General features: G+C 41.4%; 1 protein-coding gene across 3 annotated transcripts in view; it reads right to left on the reverse strand.

Annotated features, from left to right (window-relative positions):
• Nucleotides 1-1,994: 1,994 nt before the first annotated feature.
• Nucleotides 1,995-21,436, reverse strand: part of LOC134323509 (latent-transforming growth factor beta-binding protein 4) — a 56,220-nt gene continuing 36,778 nt past the window's right edge. For 2 of the 3 annotated variants that reach the window (XM_063005042.1, XM_063005038.1), the window contains 15 exons: nucleotides 19,761-19,886; nucleotides 19,549-19,674; nucleotides 19,125-19,247; nucleotides 17,621-17,752; nucleotides 17,403-17,522; nucleotides 16,411-16,545; nucleotides 14,095-14,274; nucleotides 12,357-12,455; nucleotides 12,100-12,228; nucleotides 10,759-10,902; nucleotides 8,902-9,051; nucleotides 7,661-7,898; nucleotides 7,146-7,351; nucleotides 5,848-5,997; nucleotides 1,995-4,752 (listed from right to left, as the gene is read on the reverse strand). In XM_063005042.1, the coding sequence (XP_062861112.1) occupies nucleotides 4,616-4,752; nucleotides 5,848-5,997; nucleotides 7,146-7,351; nucleotides 7,661-7,898; nucleotides 8,902-9,051; nucleotides 10,759-10,902; nucleotides 12,100-12,228; nucleotides 12,357-12,455; nucleotides 14,095-14,274; nucleotides 16,411-16,545; nucleotides 17,403-17,522; nucleotides 17,621-17,752; nucleotides 19,125-19,247; nucleotides 19,549-19,674; nucleotides 19,761-19,886 (2,195 nt within the window). In that variant the 3' untranslated portion in view covers nucleotides 1,995-4,615. The remainder of the gene's footprint in view (nucleotides 4,753-5,847; nucleotides 5,998-7,145; nucleotides 7,352-7,660; nucleotides 7,899-8,901; nucleotides 9,052-10,758; nucleotides 10,903-12,099; nucleotides 12,229-12,356; nucleotides 12,456-14,094; nucleotides 14,275-16,410; nucleotides 16,546-17,402; nucleotides 17,523-17,620; nucleotides 17,753-19,124; nucleotides 19,248-19,548; nucleotides 19,675-19,760; nucleotides 19,887-21,436) is intronic. The other variant, XM_063005039.1, reaches the window with a different exon arrangement.

The raw sequence follows: 21,436 nt of genomic DNA on the forward strand, positions 1-21,436 counted from the left end.
TAAAAAACAACTTTTGTAGGATGTGAGGGACATTAGTATGTGTATATTAAAATTAGTTTGGGTTTTTTATATTAAATGATATCAGAGTTTAATAGATTTATTTGTCTCCAATATCAAAATATCATGGATTTATTGATCTTAATTATAAATTAAAACAAAATAAAAATAAAGGTATCATCTATAAAACAAGGTTTGTAGGTTGTGAGATACATTATTTTGTGTTCATAAAAAATAGATTGACATGAATCCATTAATACATTACAAGACTTTAATGGATTTATTTCTCTGTAATAAGTGCAGAGTAAATGTTTCCAACGTTTCTCTGTTAGTTTCATGACGCTCCCTAACGCTTTAGCTGAACCTGGCGCTTAATCAGCGGTTTCATTTTAATATTTCTTTAAATAAATACATTTAACCTCAAAATTACTATAAAATAATTTTTGTAGTATGTAGTATACTTAAATCTGTGTAAGAAATCGTAAAATAAATAGGTGTTAGGTGTTTTTTGAACCATTTATATAGATCGGAATGGCGAATGTTAAACGAATGTCGAATATAAAACTAACTTTATCTTACATTTTTCTCAGCCCTCATTAAATCTTCCATTAAGATTCAAATACAGGTTATCTGTAAGAATATAGGGGCTCACAAAGGTATTTCTGTGTATGTGATTAAATACAGGAATCGGAACAGGTTAAAGTTCTGCTCTGATTAAAGTCAGTACAGATGAATGCAGTTTCCCTTTGATTTCTGCCAACACAGACATTTCCCCAAAAAGCACGACTAGCTAAAAAGCATCAGTGATTTACAGTTTATTCCTTCATTTATTCATTTTTATTCAAGCACTTCTTTTTATTAGTTTCTTGCCTTTTTATTCTTTTTTATTTATTGCATTTCTGTCCAGTAAAGCACTTTTTAACAGCTGCTAGTGTTATATAAATAATATAAATTTATACTATTGTAAATAACACAAACCATGTGCAGTGCCATGTAATTATGTATCTGTTTGCTATAATGGTTCAGCTTAATTTATGGATCCAACCAACATTTTTAGTTTTTTAGCCCTCATGTTTCTCATGTTTCTCATGTTTATCTTGTAATATTGAAAGGTAAAATTTTTGAAAAAGGGGGTGTGTTCGAAAACCTAGTGAGCTGCCTCGCTGTCTAACTGTCTACATATGCAGCTTCCTAAGTAGAGAGGATTCTAATAAGTCATCAACTCATAAGTCAGGTTATTCAAACGCGCTACTTGGACAGCAATTTCATCAGTTTTCGCTAACAGAGTTAGCCTTATGCCATTCGAACCAATGGGATGAGGTGGCCCAGTGCGCTAGCATGTCAACTAACATCTCCCTCCGTGTACCGAAAACGGTTAAATTAGCTGACAAGCCCGAATTTGCAAATAAATGACACTTATGCACGATTATAGAAATTAAATTACGTTTGAAAATAACATGTTTTTTTTTATTTTACTGTAAGAAAAGTTATGCTGCACTGAATGCTGGGATATCCTTGATCTCTAAGGACACTTTGCATGCACACTCATTCCTGAGTCAAAATAACATTGAAATTTTAAGATGCCTAACTAGTGAGGATATTAAGGCATCTAGGATTTCGAACAGCCTCCTTCTCGGGAGCGTGCTTAGGATGACATAAAATGTGTCTATGTAGAGAGATCACTAGGTTTTCGAACACACCCAGGGTGAATCACCTTGGTAATACTGCAGTCTAAGCGACTTTAAATCAGGTGGGAACTTTTTTTATTCCAGGGTTTTTTTTGTAATTAACCTTTTAAACCAAAGTAAAATGTTCTAATTAAATACAAAAGGTTTTTGATTGGATTTTAGATAACTAGCATAACTAATATAACTGTAAGTAATATAACTCATTATATTTTAATAGATTAATTATAACTAACAGAACTAAATGATGTAGTAAAGAGCACAAAGCTTGGACCCCGGAGAAATGGAGAATTAAAGAAAACAGTAAAGCAGTTCTAGATAAAAACCTTTTAATTTTTAAGTGTTTAAATACTACGTGTCTGTGCTGTTCATGTATGTAAAAATTGTAAACAGATGTTAAAGAAACCCCAAAATTTTGAGGCTTGGGACTGATGTGTCGTTTTTGATGGTTCACACACAAGAAGTTCAGAACTAGAAAATGTGCACATATATTTTCAGTATCAGACTTATAAACACTAAACGACACAGGTTATATTTTAAACAATCACATCTTTAAACAATAGCCAAAGAATTATAATATAAGAGGAAATCAGACAGAGATACAGTGCACCGTAATGAAATCAGCAACATCACAAACACTAACATCAAAACTGGCATTTGAACTTAGGGGTGGACAAAACGATGCCGGACTGGACAAGGAAATTGTGTTTCCTCACACACAAACATGAAAGATTTGTGTGCTAATCGACCAGCACCATGGGGTCAGGAAGTAAACTCCACATTTTGATGTTTTTGTGTTGTGATGAGAAAACAGCTCCATAGGGTGCATTCACATGAGAAGGATTTTGCGCTTCGCTCACTGCGGTAAAATGTCATCAAAGTGCGAATATGAGACGAATCTGCATAACCGTCAGATCCAGTCTGAAAGCTCCAGAAGTATCTGTGTTTATCTGGATTTTTCTCACTGTTTCACTTTTAAACTTGTGTTACAGCTCGAGGTTCTGAGAAATTGTGAGAATCAGCTTTTCTGAGAGACGCTTAACGTGGTTTAATGTAGTGATGGGCCGATCCGATCCCGATACACAACTGCCGATACTGATACAGATACGTTAATATTATGATGATTGTTATTGTGTTAAGGGTTACATTATGAGGCTGGGGTGGCACGGTGGCTAAGTGGGTAGCACTATCGCCTCAGAGCAAGAAGGTCCTGGGTTTGACCCCCAGGTGGGGCGGTCCGGGTCCTTTCTGTGTGGAGTTTGCATGTTCTCCCCGTGTCCCGCGTGGGTTTTCTCCGGGTGCTCCGGTTTCCTCCCACAGTCCAAAGACGTGCAAGTGAGGTGAATTGGAGACACTAAGTTGTCCAGGACTGTGTTTGATGTAAACTTGTGAACTGATGAATCTTGTGTAATGAGTAACTACCGTTCCTGTCATGAATGTAACCAAAAGTGTAAAAATGACATTAAAATCCTAATAAACAAAGAAACAAACATTGTGAGGCTGAAACCACACAGAACATCACATTAACAGAGCAAAAAAAACACCCATTATCTTTTGCATTTTTTTCCCTCTGTTAAGTTTTTAAGTTTCTGCAGGTGCTTGATTAGTCGTGTTACACGACGAAACCTTACTTCCACCCCTTGACACACTAGCTTTGCACACATTGCAAGTTGCTATTTTGCTTTTCTGCGTTTCCAGACTAAAATATTTCCATACAAAGGACATGTTAGTAAAATAAGCAGCTAATGTTATTTTTTTCCCGTTACTGACTGTAGTTGTCACGGGTTCATGGTAAGATGTATAATGGAACTTGGATCGGTGACGTGCCTCATGTTACATTATGTTAAGTTACAGCAAGTTTATGGTCCAGCACAAGATGCGGACTGGAATTTGGATCGGAAAGTAGATCGACCCATCCGTCAGATATCCGATCTGTATATATAATGTACTAAAAGAACGATACAGGAGCACTAAACTTCTCTTCATTATCACTGCTCATGAGTTCTCTCCACTAATGAAATCCCTCGCTCGCTGTTTTAGTACAATAAGTCACGATAAGTTTTGTTCATACAGCCTGAGTCGCTTTTACCGCGTCAAATCAAACAGTTCGTCTCATTAGAGGAGCTTTGAAAATGTCAGCGGCAACCTGGGTCAAAGTTCAATCAGGTGAACACAAAAATTGCAAGCCCAATGTGGCAAAAGTGTGCGGTGTGCGCCGCTCAGAGGAACACAGCGACAAGCTAAATGGCCCCGCCACACTCCAAATGAAACAACGGCACAACAGTGCTTCTCATGTGAACGCGCCGAATTCCTGCATGGTTCTGCAGTGCAAAAAAACAATAACCTACACAAACCAAACAGTTCCAAACTTCATCATAATCAATGCACTCCTTCTCCCAGGTGAACACTATGGCGACACTGTTGAGGTGTGTATCTGTGGTGTACAGTTCCTGATGGAGTTATAAAAGGAGGGTGTGAGTGTCAGATGGAACCTCTAGCACTCCCACTGAGCTTTTCCTCCACACCACCAATAATTAAACGCCCACAATTTAAAGGTTTTGATTCTTATCTTACTTTGCCTACTTTGGCTGACCTAATTAGCAGCCCAGAGAGTCACTTTTCCTGTGGGCCGTTAGGTCAGGGACAAAATCTGCTCGTCTCAGACGCCTGGGCTGTTGATTTGTCCACCCCTGAAATCCACATTCACATAAATGCCAAACCCTTTGTGGGTATGTGTAAATAAAACAACTTTAGATAGTCTGTATGTTTCTGCAAATACGTGTTTCTGTATAAAAATAGTTACAAACATTAAAAAAAAAACAATTTAAAGCCACAATAGATTTAAACTAACGTGTCTATAAAATCCAACATAGAAAATAGGATCTGAATTGTGTATGTGTGTGTGTGTATTACAGTGTGTGTGTATGTGTGTATTACGCTGGTATGCAGTAGTTGCTTCTGCGTGACATGACGAATCCTCTGAGACACACACACCTGTACGAACCGTCTGTATTCACACACCTTGCATTGATACACTCTCGATAACCCAGATCCTCACACTCATCGATATCTGCACAAAACACACACACACACACACACACACACACACAAGTTCTCAGCATCTTTAATGTTACCAATACCAGCAGATATAAATATTAGTTTTTTGAATTAATTATCTGCTCCTAATATAACTATTGTTCATCTACAAATCAGATTAATCAAACTAATCTGACAGTTTTACTCATCTCCACTGCTTTAGCACTTTACTTTCTACTTTATTCTGTGATCGATTATTAAAGTTTTTCCCTATTTTATTTATTTTCTCCCATTTTCTCCCAATTTAGCATGTAGTCAATTTGTCTGCTGCTTGGGGATCCTTGACTGCAGTCGAGGTGGGTATATTGCTGCTCACGCCTCCTTTGACCTGCGCACAACCCTTAGCTGAACCCTTTTCCACTCATGCATTCTGCACAGGTGCCTCTCTAGCTGCCAATCAGGGTCCTTAGGCAGCGTTTGAAAACCCCACCCACAAAGTCCGGTCATCCCGCCCTAGCAGAAACGTGTCTGCTGCAGGCACTGCCAATTATGCCCGCTAGATGGCACCCAGCAGATCAGTGCCAACACCGAGTTTTGATCCGAAGAGTTCAGAATCTCGGTGCTGGTGTGCTAGTGGAACATCCACTGCCACCTGGGCGCCTGTGTTTTGATGCATAGCTCGTGTTGCCTGGGTCGCGGTACAAATCATGGACAAAATGTGGGTCGCTTGAAAAAAGGTTAAAAAACCCTGTACTAGCCAACCAGGGCTGAGATGTGAGTTCAAATCTTGGCTGTGCATGTATGGGAGGAACAGGTCAACAATTGTATGCTGTGATGGCTGAGGCGGCTGCACTAGGAAACTGGACAGCTTTGTGTGTTTCTCTGAATTAGATGCAGCTCTCTCCGGGACTTCACTGCTTGTAAGTAAGAAGATGCAACCAGTGAGTACGAGAGGGGTCGTGATGGTCTCAGCTCACCTCAGCCAGCACGGTTGATGTGTTAGCTGCATGATTCCAACAAAGGGAATTGGAGACTAAATTGGGCGTAAATAGTTTGCTGGTTTCCCTTTAAAAACCTACCGGCAGTCTAAAGAAAAATAAATGAGTTAAAATAGAAGTCAGTGTGTTACCTCTACAGCTCATGGTGGTGACCTCCAGCTGGTACCCATCATAACAGTCACAGGTGTACCCCTCACCCACCCGAACACAGCGGCCGTTCTCACAGCCCTGTAATATACCGCACTCGCCCTCCGCTAGCCCGGCATACGAGTCATAACGACCTGGAAAACACAACATAACCAAACACCTCAATTTTACATACATTTACAGACCATTTTATGAGCCATGTAGACTTCTGAGTGTATGATTACTGACTGTATGTACAATGACTGTCTGTTGTTCTGTACACTTTCTGTACCCCCCTTCCCCTTTGGACCACCACTGACCAGATGATGTTGGGGTGGTGGATCATTCTCAGCATTGCAGTAATGCTAACACGATAATGTAGTGTGTGAGTGCATTAGGTACAGCAGTGTTGTGGGGTCACACCACACTGGTGGCTTTATATTTTTGGCTGAAGCGCTACTTCGCTACACTCACTGTCCATTTTATCAGCTCCACTTACCATATAGAAACACTTTGTAGTTCTACAATTACTGACTGTAGTACATCTGTTTCTCTACATATCTTTTTAACCTGCTTTCACCCTGTTCTTCAATGGTCAGGACCCCCACAGGACCACCACAGAGCAGGTATTATTTGGGTGGTGGATCATTCTCAGCACTGCAGTGACACTGACATGGTGGTGGTGTGTTAGTGTGTGTTGTGCTGGTATGAGTGGATAAGACACAGCAGCGCTGCTGAAGTTTTTTAATTAAATTGTCTACTCACTGTCCACTCTATTAGACACTCCTACCTAGTTGGTCCACCTTGTAGATGTAAAGTCAGAGACGATCGCTCATCTATTGCTGCTGTTTGAGTCGGTCATCTTCTAGACCTTCATCAGTGGTCACAGGACGCTGCCCACGGGCGCTGATGGCTGGTTGTTTTTGGTTGGTGGACAGTGAGGTGTTTAAAAACTCCATCAGCACTGCTGTGTCTTATCCACTCATACCAGCACAACACACACTAACACACCACCACCATGTCAGTGTCACTGCAGTGCTGAGAATGATCCACCACCTAAATAATACCTGCTCTGTGGTGGTTCTGTGGTGGTCCTGACCATTGAAGAACAGCATGAAAGGGGGCTAACAAAGCATACAGAGAAACAGATGGACTACAGTCAGTAATTGTAGAACTACAAAGTGCTTCTATATGGTAAGTGGAGCTGATAAAATGGACAGTGAGTGTAGAAACAAGGAGGTGGTTTTAATGTTATGGCTGATCGGTGTATAAGTCATTATAATTGCTAGCTGTGTGTATGTACCATCATAAACTCTGCGTGGTCTTTCACTTCCTGCTCTTCTGTCAGTATAGGGTGGGAAAGGGGCAGAAACTCTCCATGGTCCCTCCTCTTCTTCATCACCTGTAGTGATGGAGGCGGGGTTAAAGCGTGACGTATAGGAGCGCTCTGGTGTAAACGGAGGTTGTGGAGCTGAATCGTAATCCTCCTCTCCGTAATAGGAGCTTGAACTAAAAAAACAAAAAGATATAAATATATATTACATATTATTAATAATAATATCAAGTATTTCTGGTCAGGGTTGCAGCGAGCCCGGTTCCACTGTAAAACATAAGAAGGGAATACCCTTTACAGGGTGCCAATCCAATGTCAATCCCTTGCAGGAATTCGGCCAACCCCCCCCCCCCCCCCCCCCCCCCCCCCTGTGTAGATGCCCTGTGAATGACTTGGTGTCGCTGCAACCCTGACCAGGATAATGTGGAATTTTTATTATTATATTTTTTGTTATACTTTTAACTTAGTCAACATTTTTTCTTTACCCGACTGCAGGAGGAATGAAAGGGGTATACGAGCTAGATGGGAGTGTCCTCAATCCAGATCTGCGTACCGCCCCAGCGCTGTAGTCGGTGTAATCAGGCAAGGAGAAGTCAGGGTAAACAGGGGCGCTATAGGGAGGACTGTAAGCCCCTCCTCTCTCAGGCAGGGAGGGGAAATGCTCCGTGTAATAAGGAGATTCTGGAGGAGGACCTATAGCAGTGCACATGGCCTCATACGCCGCTAAAAACACATTAGAACAATAACGTTATTCTATTAACACAGCATAATTAACATAGCTTCTTATTATTTACCCCAAATTTACACTAAATCATTGAGGAACATTACAACACTGATTCTTTTAAGTCTTGATATTTTACAGTTACATTTTACAATTAAATCAGGTTTAAATGCATCAACCAGGACGTTTTAATTCTTCTGATTCTTCTACATAAATCACTTCATGTATTTGAACCATTTGTACCAGGAACTTTCATGTGAACTGATTAGTTTAAATACCTGTTACAACTTACACCGATAAGGCATATCATTATGACCTTCTAATACTGTATTGTGTTGGTCCCCTGTTTGCTGCCAAAACAGCCCTGACCCGTCAAGGCATGGACTCCACTAGACACCTGAAGCTGTGCTGTGGTATCTGGCACCAAGATGTTAGCAGCAGATCCTTTAACTCCTGCAAGTTGCAAGGTGGGGCTGACTGGTCTGCGGCTATGCTGCCCCATACGCAACAAACTGCATTAACTTCTTCAGTAATTTGAGCTACAGTAGCTCGTCTGATGGATCTGTTGCACCACATGGGCCAGCCTTCACTCCCCATGTGTATCAATGAGCCTTGGCCGCCCATGACCCCTTCACCGGTTTACCACTGTTCCCTCCGTGGACCACTTTTGATAGATAGTGACCACTGCAGACCAGGAACACCTCACAAGAGCTGCAGTTTTGGAGATGCTCTGACCCAGTCGTCTAGCCATCACAATTTGGCCCTCGTCACACTCGCTCAGATCCTCACGCTCACCCATTTTTCCTGCTTCTAACATCAACTTTGAGGATAAAATGTTCACCTGCTGCCTAATTTATCCCCCCCACTAACAGGTGCCGTGATGAAGAGATAATCAGTGTTATTCACGTCAGCTGTCAATGGTCATAATGTTATGCCTAGTCGGTGTATTTCAGTGATTTCAGCATCACAAACTGTGTATGTGTCTGTGTATAAATGTGTGTTTACCTTCATCTCGGCGGGGACAGAGGGCACATTGGAGCCCCCACGCTTCTCCATATGAACAACAACACTCGACATACGTTAACTGGAGCCCCTGCAGAAGACTCTGACACATCAGATCAGCCGTTACATGCCCCCAACAGTACGACCTGTTCTCTTTTATAGAGAGACAGTGAGAGAGAGAGTTTTTATTAATTTATAGAATAACATGTATAAGAATAAGTTTATATCTAAAGAACTATTCCAGAACTCATCTGTAACAAGTAGAGAGTGCATTGGCTGAACTGAATCAGAACAAATCAAGCCAAAAGAACAGTTACACTAACTGTGCAACTGAAAAAAATATCAAGGAAATCAATCAAAATGAATCAAACACAAAATTAACTAACTAAAGTTAGGAAAGAGCGCTACATGGAACTGCAACCAAAGCCAGCACGTCAGCTACTCCGTCCACCAACGTGCAGACACACGAGAGCAGCACAATTCCTCTCCCTCAACCCTGACTATGGTAAAAATGGAAAAAGTAATGAAGAAAGAATACAATTTCCACTAGGCAAACTGAAAAGACAGTAAGACTTATTTTGACTCTGGATATGAGAGAGATCTTTGTAGCAAAAATAAGGAAACAAAACAAATCCTACTGGCTGTGTTGCATGAGAGGCAAAAGAGCTTCAGTCACTGTTTTTTTATATATATTTTTTCTCCAGTAGTGCAAAGAGGTCAAAAGTCTCCCTTCAGTTTTAACACAAATGCCTGGCTCTTAAACCATTTTTATATCAAGCATTAATGCCAACAGTGTGAATTACAGGCGGTAAGGTGTCACCCCACCAGCTTTTACACTTAAAGAAGAAAATTATAAACTTATCTTACTCATCACTGCATTCTTTATGAAAGAGCAGCTTTGCCTTCGTTAACCACACATAGGCTAATTCATCGGTACACTCAAATTTAAATCTATTTAAATCTATACTACGTTTATTACCTTTTTATTTATGTAATGTTATAGATGATAAAGGAATTGGAAATTACTGTCTGCGCTCTCACACTGTGTATCTTCTTAAGGTCCCTTCGGATTGGAATATACTGCAGAATGTTTTAAAATTGCAGGATCTGGTGAACTTGAATAGTTTTAAAGTATTCTTCTTAAAATGGAACTAGGTAAAATGGTTTGTAAATGTTTTAAATGATTATTGAATTATTTACGTTTGTCATATGTTGTTTGCCTTGTGGAAACAATGTTGCTGCCTATCTTGGACTCTGTAATTGTAATGTAATTGTAAATCTCAGTGAGATTATTTCATGGTTAAAAATAAAAAAAGGAAAAAACAATACTGAATAACAGCAGCAACAACAACAAAACAACAACAACAATAATAATAATAATGGGTTTTAACTGCTTAACTGCATCCTAAACCAGTAACGATTCTGTTAACATTTCATGTCGATCAATCGGGTGCATAGAAACTACAGTAAAGAGACTGAAAAGTGAAATTGAATTCAAACCCAGTAGTAGAAGCACAGAATAAAACAAAACTTAAAAGAAAATGAAATGTTGGATGAAAGAACAAACATGTGACAGTGTGGATGAGCTCAGTGAAATGATGCTTCTGATTTTCTTCCAAACACATTCATTTTATGAACATATTTATTCAGATGTTTAGTACTTTAATTGCAAAAATCATGCATTTCTAGCTTTTTACAACTTTCTACTTATTGTAGTATGTATGTAGTATGTAAAGCCCACTCTTCTTCCACAAGGCGTGTCAACTTACAATCACACTAGCTCACAGATGCTTGGGCTTTGCTTTTATTTGAACCTGAAATGTAATTTAACAACACTCTGTGTGTGTGTGTGTGTCTTACCCACTGTAAGAGCAGAACTGTTGAGGCAGTACTGCTGTGTGTCGTCCAGCACTAGCGGCGGCTCACACGTACAGTAATAAGAACCAAGTGTGTTCACACAGCCACCACCTAAACACACCTCTCCACCATCACACTCATTATTATCTACACACACACACACACACACACACAATAGAAGAGTTATAACACTATTTCTTAAAATGTCTGGACAGTAGGAAAAATTTTAATTAGAAACAGACTAGTGATAAACAAAGCGCAAATCGCACATCATTTAAAAGCAGCCTTAGACTGTAGCTTATAAAGAACAGTGTGTGGTTGTTGAGTTTCAGCACATCAGTTGTAAACCGGGTTGATTTATTACAATCTGCAAATGTATTAACTAACATGGTGATACCTAAAACGTCGATACTACCTTCCAGCCGAATAACCTGAACCAACAACCACTAGGTAGTTATAGCCCTGGACTAGTTGTAGTACTGGACTAGTAATGAAAAGGTCACTGGTTCAGGCCCCACCACTGCCAGGTTGCCACTGTTGGGCCCTTAAGCAAGGCCCTTAACCCTCAACTGCTAAGGCAATAGTCAAGTCAAGTCAAATGTATTTATATAGCGCTTTTTACAATAGACATTGTCTCAACTTTACAGAATCCAGGACCAAAAGACCAAAACATCCCTGTTGAGTAAGCCGAGGGCGACAGTGGCAAGGAGAAGCTTCCTTAAAATTACAGGAAGAAACCTTGAGAGGAACCAGACTCAGCAGGGACCCCCATCCTTCTTGGGTGGCCTGGAGGATACTTTAAATAAATAGATATACTGTCACAGTACTATAAGTCGCTTTGAATAAAAACGTCTGCTAAAATGCTGAAAATGAAATGAAACCTTCAGATTTTTAGTCCAGGTCCTTTACAACTGCGACCCCACAGCATTTAGATCTGCAGAACGTTTATATTTACCGTAAGTTTCTTGCAGCAATCACATGATCTGATTTTAAATTAGAAAATTAACAAACCTCGAACAAGGGTGCACAGAATTTTGCATACAACTGCAATAAAATATAAAACTGTTCAGAAATTTAATTCAGCATTACAATCTTATCATGTTTCAAAATGCAACAACTTGATGACAAACCTGCAAATGACTTAAAAAAGACATTTTGTGTTTGACTCATAACAAATGAAGTGTGTGTGTGTAATAAACACTGTGTGTATATGTGTGTAAGAGTGTATCTTTATGTGTGTAATTAAGTGCCTTTGTCTGAGTGTTTGTATGTGTGTTGTGTGTGTGTGCATGTTTGTATGTAAGTGTGTGTATATGTGGGTGTGTGTGTGTGTGTCGTTCGTACCAATACACTGCAGTAGGGTTTGATCGTAGTAGTATCCATTGGGACAGTAACATGAGTAACCAGGGATGGTGTTTACACACACACCACCTTTACACAGTGCCGGGTCAAAGAGTTTACACTCGTCTACATCTGCAATGATGCCACAACACACACACACACACACACACACACACAAATAAAACACAGCAAAGCAAGCACACACCACATGAAGCACTTCCTATTTACATGATAAATAAAAAAGTGTGTGTGTGTGTTACCTCTATAGCTGAAGCCTCCTGCTGTAGATGGAAACATGTGGCCACTGTAGACACTGTAGACATAGCCACGCCCGCTCGGACACATCACATTGAAATCAGCTGAGGAACATTAATTATTTAGAAGATGCTTTTATCCACAGCAGCTGTTAAATGTGATACATATCATTTAACCAACTGAGGGTTTAGGGCCTTGCTCAGGGGCCCAACAGTGACAAATTGGCAATGGTGAGGTCTGAACCAGTGACCTTCTGATCCCTAGTCCAGTACCTTAACCACTGAGGTGCCACTGCTCAGGTAAAGTGGAATCGTAGCAGTTAGTTTCATACTTGAGGCTAATGTAGTATTGGAACCTTATAGCTACCTGATAAGATCAAAACTATGTGGACACCTGTCCTAATTACTGAGTATAGGTGTTCCATATGTACTCATTGCTAACTGGTGTATAATTTCAATTATCAGAGCTCTGACCTCAACCTTACTGGATAAACGTTGGGATGAATTGGAATGTTGATGGTGAGCCACACCTTGTTAACCAGTTCCAGTGCCCGACTTCACAAACTGACTAAATTGGTTCAAATTCCCACAGACACACTTCAAAACCAATTTTCTCAAAAGTGATACAATTTACGCACCTGGGGGTTGAGGGCCTTGCTCAGGGGCCCAACAATGGAAACTTGGAATGGTGGGGCTTGAACCAGCAACCTTCAAATTAACTGTCCAGGACCGTGAGCACAGCTCTTTACTTAACAAGTAAAGTGTGTTATAATGCTGGAAGGCAACTCTATAATAATGTCTATAGTTTTGAAATGGAATCTCCAACAAGCTCATGGTCAGGCGTCTACATACTTTTGGATACACAATGTACCAGTTTAGCATCATACAAATGGCAGGATAGTAAAACATGCAGATGAAATGAAATTAACATAAAATGAGGTGTGATATTTGACTTAAGGTGACTGGATCTGATAACAGGTCCAAATTAAAACATTCGGTTGAATGTCAGACCATCTGAATTTACCGTCTTTACTCGACTGCTACTACACATGTGATTAGTAGTGTGAATCAGTGTGAGGAAACAATAAAACTGCAATAACGAGCAGGTCCCTCTACTGGCCAAAGCAGGAATGACACCATAGGTGCACATCAACCAAAAACCTTTATTCATATTCTGGGCAGATTTAATTGCACAGCAAAAATCGGGGACAGGTTCCCAAAATTGTGGACACCTGGCCACCCATGAGGTGCATTAGTAGGATGCTAAAATGCATCTCGCATGCTTCAAGTGAACACAAAGCACTCACTCACGCACTTTCTTAACAGTTTATCCAATTACGGTTGCAGGGGGGGTGCTGGAGCCTATCCCAGCTTTTCAATGGGCGCAAGGCACACGGTAACACCCTGGATGGGGAGCCAGTCCATCGCAGGGCAGACACACATACACACACATACACACACCCATTCACCTATAGGGCAATTCAGTGTCCCCAATTAACCTGACTGCATGTTTATGGACTGTAGTAGGAAACCGGAGGAAACCCACGCAGACACGGGGAGAACATGCAAACTCCACACAGAAAGGACCCAGACCGCCCCACCTGGGGATCAAACCCAGGACCTACCTGCTGTGAGGCGACAGTGCTACCCACTGAACCACCTTGCCGCCCCTGAACACAAAGCAGCTGATGTGAAATAAAAAAAAAACGTGTGCGTGCGTGTGTGTGTGTGTGTATATACATACGTGTTTCAGGCTGAGGACAGAGTGTGTATTTACACTTCAACCCCCAGGCTCGTCCCACAGTGCAGCAGCACTCCTGTAGACTCGTATTAACCGACAGAACTGAACACTGGTCCCTCTCAACCACGGTCGAGTAACACTCTTTCTTCTCACCCGGCCGAGAGGGCCCAGATGATGATGCTGCTGACAGAAACACATACAGCAATGAGAAACACTCATGACGTTTGAGAGGTCTTTGGTTCTAGTCTCACAATGATCTGTATCAGCAAGATTATTATACATTTTTCCAGACACTCACCAGGATCAAGAATCAATCAATAAATACATTATTTTTATTTCTGAATAATTATGTTGAGCATTATTCTGTTTATTTTATATACATACATTTTTACTAACTGGTTCATCCTGGTTGGGGTCAGGGGGTTTGTGCAACTTGGGTAAAATGTTTGTTTTTATTTATTAGGATTTTAACGTCATGTTTTACACACTTTGGTTACATTCATGACCGAAATTGGAGTTTTTTGTTACACAAGATTCAAACACAGTCATGGACAATTTGGGAGGAAACCCACACAGACACGGGGAGAACATGCAAACTCCACACAGAAAAGACCCGGACGACCCAACTGGGGATTGAACCCAGGACCTTCGTGCTGTGAGGGTACAGTGCTACCCACCGAGCCACCGTGTCACCCCCTGGATCATATAAACACAGGTCATCAGAATGGAGAGAAAATCTCATTGAGTTCCGGCATGGTTGTTGGTACCAGACGGGCAGGTTTGAGTTTGTCAGAAACCTTCTGTCACCTGGAATTTTCACCATAACAAATTTTCCACAAAAACTGAGTGTAAAATCACAAAACAGCCAATCAACATTCTGCAATGAGCTCTTTAAGAAGAGAGGTTAAGCAGAATGGTCAGACTGGATTGTATAGTAATCTCTCTTTACAACTGTGGTGAGCAGAAAGGCTACAGCGGGCACAGCTCTATAAAACTAAACCAACAGCTGTACAACTTTTACACTGACCACATTTTCCCTTCAGTCTGATGTTTGTAGTAAACCTGAAAAGAAGCTCCTGATCTGTATCTGTAGGATTTTATGCATTGTGCTGATCTCACATGACTGACTGACTAAATAACTACAATAATGAGAGATGTACAATATACAAGTACAGGTATTTCTAATAAACATATAACATATAAATAATACATATAGCCACGAACCAGTAATTCTGTTTAAAAATAATGGGATTTGTTTTCTGTAGGTACTCACTTGTGACCAGGCGTCTCCAAACCTTTCTGTGTGTATATGTGTGTGCATGTGCACCGATCAGGAATAACATTATGACCACCTTCCTAATATTGTGTTTGCTGCCCCATAAGCAACAAACTGTGATACACTGTGTATTCTGACACCTTTCTATCAGAACCAGCATTAATTTCTTCAGCAGTTCGAGCTACAGTAGCTCGTCTGTTGGATCAGACCACACAAGCCAGCCTTCGCTCCCCACGTGCATCAATGAGCCTTGGCCGGCCATGACCCTGTTGCTGGTTTACCACTGTTCCTTTCTTGGACCACTTTTGATAGATACTGACCACTGCAGACCACTGCACCCCACAAGAGCTGCAGTTTTGGAGATGCTCTGACCCTGTCGTCTAGCCATCACAATTTGGACCTTGTCAAACTCGCTCAGATCCTCACGCTCGCCCATTTTTCCTGATTCTAACATCAACTTTGAGGATAAAATGTTCACTTGCTGCCTGATATATCCCACCTACTAACAGGTGCCGTGATGAAGAGATAATCAGTGTTATTCACTTCACCTATCAGTGATCATAATGTATTGGGACACCCAATTAATGTGTTTTCAGACACAACAATTGCTAACAGGTGTAATGAATCAATTATTTACAGGAAATTATATGCTTCCAACTTTGCAGCACTAGTTTAGGGAAGGTCCTTTCCTGTTCCAGCATGACTGTACCCCTGTGCACAAAGCAAGCTCTATAAATACATGAAGAAACTTGGTTTAAAGAAACTCCAGTGTCCTGCACAGAGCCCTGACCACAACCCCACTGAGCAGCTTTGGAATAAATGGAAACATCAACTGAGGCTTTCTTGACCAACAACTGCTCTTTTGACTGAATTAGCACAGATTCCCACAGACATACTTCAATGTCTTGTGAGAAGGCCGTCATTTTATGACGCACACAGAGGTTACTCTGTTTTACTGCCATTTGCTTTTGAAATGAGATGTCTAACAAGCTCATGGTTAGGTGTCCAAATACTGTGTGTGTGTGTGTGTGTGTGTGTATTACCTGGGTTCACACATTGACGTGTGATGGGGTTATATTCCTCCTGTCGGTTTTCACACTCGCACGTGAACGAACCTTCGACATTCCAGCAGCGTGCTGTTCCACACACACCCGCCATGGTCATACACTCGTTAATGTCTGCACACACGTACGATAAAGTTCTGAACTGAACAGTAGTTATGGCAGCATGATTCATAATGAATGTAATTGACATCATTCCATCTCCTAAGAGAAATGTAAGAAGTCTAAAGACATGCAAACTTTATGTCTACTTTTTTGAAAATGATGTCAGTCCCCAGGTGGCTCTCTCTCTCTCGCTCTCTTTATATATATATATATATATGGGTTACGGGTTAGTAGAATTAAATATATGGGTTCGAGTGTTTTCAGTGGTGCTATCGTCCATCTGAGCATCTACACAGACATAATTTATTATGGGGGGGGGTCAGGATTTGAAGCCCTGTTATAGATTAGCACCATGTCCTGGTTGTACCTGCCTTGGGCCCAGTGTTTCCAGTGAAAGCGGACCTGCAGCAACCCTGACCAGGATAAAGTGTTAAGGATAAAAATGATGTATCATGTTCTAATACAATAATAATGAATGGATATTATATGTTCCCCCTTTTTAGGGGCCAGAACTCCATGGGGCGGCACGGTGGCTCAGTGGGTAGCACTGTCACGTCACAGCAAGACGGTCCTGGGTTCGATCCCCAGGTGGGGAGGTTCCGGGTCCTTTCTGTGTGGAGTTTGCATGTTCTCACCGTGTCTGTGTGGGTTTGCTCCGGGAGCTCCATTTCCCTCCCACAGTCCAAAAACATGCAGTCAGGTTATTTGGTCTAAGGTGTATACTGTGTGCCTTGTGCCCATTGAAAAGCTGGGATAGGCTCCAGCCTTCTCAGAAAAGTTTACTTTCAGGTTTCCACACACGTTTTGACCACAGTGTAAACAAATGCAACAAAATAATGTGTGTGTGTGTGTTGGTAAATGCGACGTACCAACACATTTTCCAGCGTAGTCCACCTCGTAGCCCTGATCACAGATACACTGATACGTTCCAATCAGGTTTAAGCACATGTGCTTACCACACACAGTCTCGTTAGCGCACTCGTTAATGTCTGATATACACACAGAACAGGAAGTGTGTGACACAAATATGAGCACATTCATTATTGTATGTGTGTATGTGTGTTTGGGTGTGTGTGTGTAATCTCACCCACACACTCTCCTGTAGGGTTGAGGCTATATCCAGGTTCACAGGTGACCACGCAGCGATACGAGCCGATGGTGTTCTCACAGCGCTGAAATTCACACACACTCCCCTCCGAATCTACACACTCATCCACATCTAACACACACATATACACACACACACACACACACACACACACACACACACACACACACACACAAACACACAGAGTTATGTTTATTTGGCTGCTTGGGTGGCATTGCTGAGATCTCGAGCTCTACACAGCTCTACACATGCTGGGTACCTATACAGATAAGATTGTCTGTGTCTGAGGGTGGGTGAGGGAATTCCTCATTAATGCTGCAATTGCGGCATCTGCTGGCTGGTCGAGGAGCAGCACAGAGCTGGAGAATAATGTCCAGCAGTTTACCAGGGGTGCCAAATACGTCGATCACAATCACACGATCACACAGTGCACTCTGGTAGATCGCGCCTCATTCAAACAGGTCAACAGGATTGACATGAAATGTGCACACTGTTTCTTTAATTTGTGGTTTGTTACCACAGCTACGGCTCAGCCCACCTAAAGCACCGCTAAACTAGAAAGTTTTTATTCATCAGCAGCCAGTTTGCGCCATTTTTGCATTTTTCCTTTTGTAACCTACACTGTTTATGAAGATGAGGACGCAACCAAGCACAAAAAAACCCAAAAACGAATCGACGGCTCTTTCTTTTATACAGAAGCTGATGGAGAATATTCAGCTCTCTTGTTACATACAGAAATTTTAACCCAACATTTTGACATTCATATAAAGTCAAGCGCATCTGCAGGACAATTTTGGAACTTGCTGGCTGAGGAAAAATATCCAAAAATGAGAAAATGTGCCACATATCTGACAGCATTTTTGGATCAACCTACTTGTGTGAATCAGCCTTTTCCCACATGAATATAATGAAGTCTAAATATCGATCTACCATTACTGATGAACACTTGGAAGCTGCTTGAGAATTGGTATCAGCAGCTGTTGTCCAGACTACATAAACCTGACCGACACCTTCTTCTTTTCCTCGGCCTTTGTCCCGTTCGGTTGCGGGGTCGGCTCTCTGCGGATCATGGTCCGCACTGATTTGGCACAATTTTTACGCCGGATGCCCTTCCTGACACAACCCTCCCTATTTTATCCGGGTTTGAGACCGGCACTACAATGCACTGGTTTGTGCATCTAGCGGCTAGATATCTATAGGACAATTCAGTGTTTTCAATTAGCCTGGTGGCATGTTTTTGGACTGTGGGAGGAAACCGGAGCACCCAGAGGAAACCCACATGGACACGGGGAGAACATGCAAACTCCACACAGAAAGGACCCGAACTGCCCCACCTGGGGATCGAACCCAGGACCTTCTTGCTGTGAGGCGACAGTGCTACCCCACTAAGCCACCGTGCCGCCCTAAACTGGACATAGTATCACTGAAGGAAATTAGTGTGTGTGTGTGTGTGTGTGTGTGTGTGTGTGTGTGTGTGTGTTACCCAGACAGATGCTTTTTTCAGGATTAGCAGTGAATCCGGTTCTGCAGTGACACATGAATGATCCTTCAGTATTGGTACAGACTCCGTTCTCACACACTCCATCCTTCGCACACTCGTCTATATCTAAAAGAGAAACCACACGAGTTGATAACAAAAGCTGCTTTCGGATTCAAATTCATTACTGTTCCTTTAAAATATATTTACAGAACCTTCATTACAATTAAATTACAATAAGCTCAAATGATCTTTACCTCCAAACGTGAGTGAGAGCCCAGAATTGTAAAAATGAAATAAAAAAATGACTGAAATGTTGGATTTTAAAGGTGTAATATTTAAAAGCGAATTCTTTAAAATGAAGATTGAATAATATAAGCGTAGATATTTATACAGAAATAAATGATGATTAAATGATTTAATTCCGTACCGGTACACACAGTGCCGTTGCCGGTGGTCTGGTAGCCCTGAGCACAAACACACATGTACGATCCTTCTGTATTCAAACATTCTCCTCTGGTGAAGCAGAACTCGCCCTCCAAACACTCATTAATATCTGTTACACCACAAACATACATTAAAATAATAGCTCAATAGTTCCATATTTAGTAAGAACATTGTCCACAATTCCTAGTTTCTGACCTCGGCACTGGCGTCCAGGTCCTGTAGCGCGGTAGCCAGGTGAACACTCGCACCTGTACGAACCCTCTGTATTCACACAGGCATTCTTCAGCCCACAAAGTCCAGAACTCTCACATTCATCCACATCTGAACAGAAAGAAAATACTTTACCATATACCATAATCATCCAAGCATGAAGTCCTGACTATGATAATTATACGATTTAAAAATAATAGAACTTTTGATCTGGGAAAACAACTGGCTAGGTCATAGATGGATGGATGGATGGATGGATGGATGGATGGATGGATGGATGGATGGATGGATAGATAGATAGATGGATAGATGGATAGATAGATGGATAGATGGATAGATAGATGGATAGATGGATAGATGGATAGATGGATAGATAGATAGATAGATAGATAGATAGATAGATAGATAGATAGATACTTTATTGATCCGGAAGGAAATTAGAGTCATGAATTTTATTTCCCCTTTTCTGTGCATTGTTCAAATTTGGATATACTCAATTTCCCCTGTGCACTTGGGAATTTCATTTATTTCATTTATCCATTTTTACTATCCATTTTTTACTATCTTTACTGACCAATAAGAGCAAAGGTGATTTTAAATTTTGGCCACTTCTGATTGAAACAGTCGCCCAAAAATATATAACCTTCCTATCTGATGCATCCACATGTTAAAAAGCAGCTTGCAGGTGCTCAGGTCGCGCAGCAGTAAAACACGCTAGCACACCAGAGCTGGGATTTTGAATACATCGCATCTCAGCTCTGCCATCTGGCTGGGCTGGCAGCTATATAAACAACGATTGGCTGTTGTTCACAGGGTGGGATGAGCCGGACCAGGGTTCCTCATAACTGGTGCAATTACGACAGCCGCCCAAAAATATATGACCTGTCTATCTGATGCATCCACACGTTACAAAGCAGCTTGCAGTCGTCAATAATGAAAAATTATCTAAAGAAGTTTATAATCAAAGCTAACAGGATATTAAAGGGTGAATTAAAGCAGCTAATGTGGTGATTCTGTGTAAATGAAACGTTCCTGTTTCACACACAGCTGTTTATCATCCTGCAGCTCCAGTAATCAACAACAACACGCACAGCCCCTCAGTGGGAACGGACTGGTTTCACACACACAGATTCTGGGGGAAAGTTCTAATCAGAACCAAATGGGGATAAACATTTGAGTCGTCTCTCTGTCTCTCTCCCCTCTTTGGGGGGAAGATAATCAGATGCAGATCACTTAATCGTTCCAAGTGGTAACTTTCACATAAACTTTGAATTATAAAGTGATTATGGTGCATCGGTAGCAAGATTTTACACATTCCAAATAGTAACAGATGCACTAATATGTCATTTTTACCAGCGCTTTATCCTGGTCAGTGTTCCAGTGGGTCTCATTCGTTGGGCCAAAGGTAGAAAACACCCCAAGTTTAATGTCAAACACAGTCATGGACAATTAAGTATCTCGAATTCACCTCACTTGCACGGTTTTGGACTGTGGGAGGAAACCAGAGCAGACATGGGGAGAACATGCAAACTCCACACAGAAAGGACCCGGACCGCCCCACCTGGGAATCGAACCCAGAGCCTTTTTGCTGTGAGGCGACAGTGCTACCCACTGAACCACCGTGCTGCCCGGCAGTCCATAACAAGGCACACACTTAGGCC

Source organism: Trichomycterus rosablanca, chromosome 11, assembly GCF_030014385.1.
Source record: "Trichomycterus rosablanca isolate fTriRos1 chromosome 11, fTriRos1.hap1, whole genome shotgun sequence".
In the NCBI taxonomy this organism is placed as follows: Eukaryota; Metazoa; Chordata; class Actinopteri; order Siluriformes; family Trichomycteridae; genus Trichomycterus; species Trichomycterus rosablanca.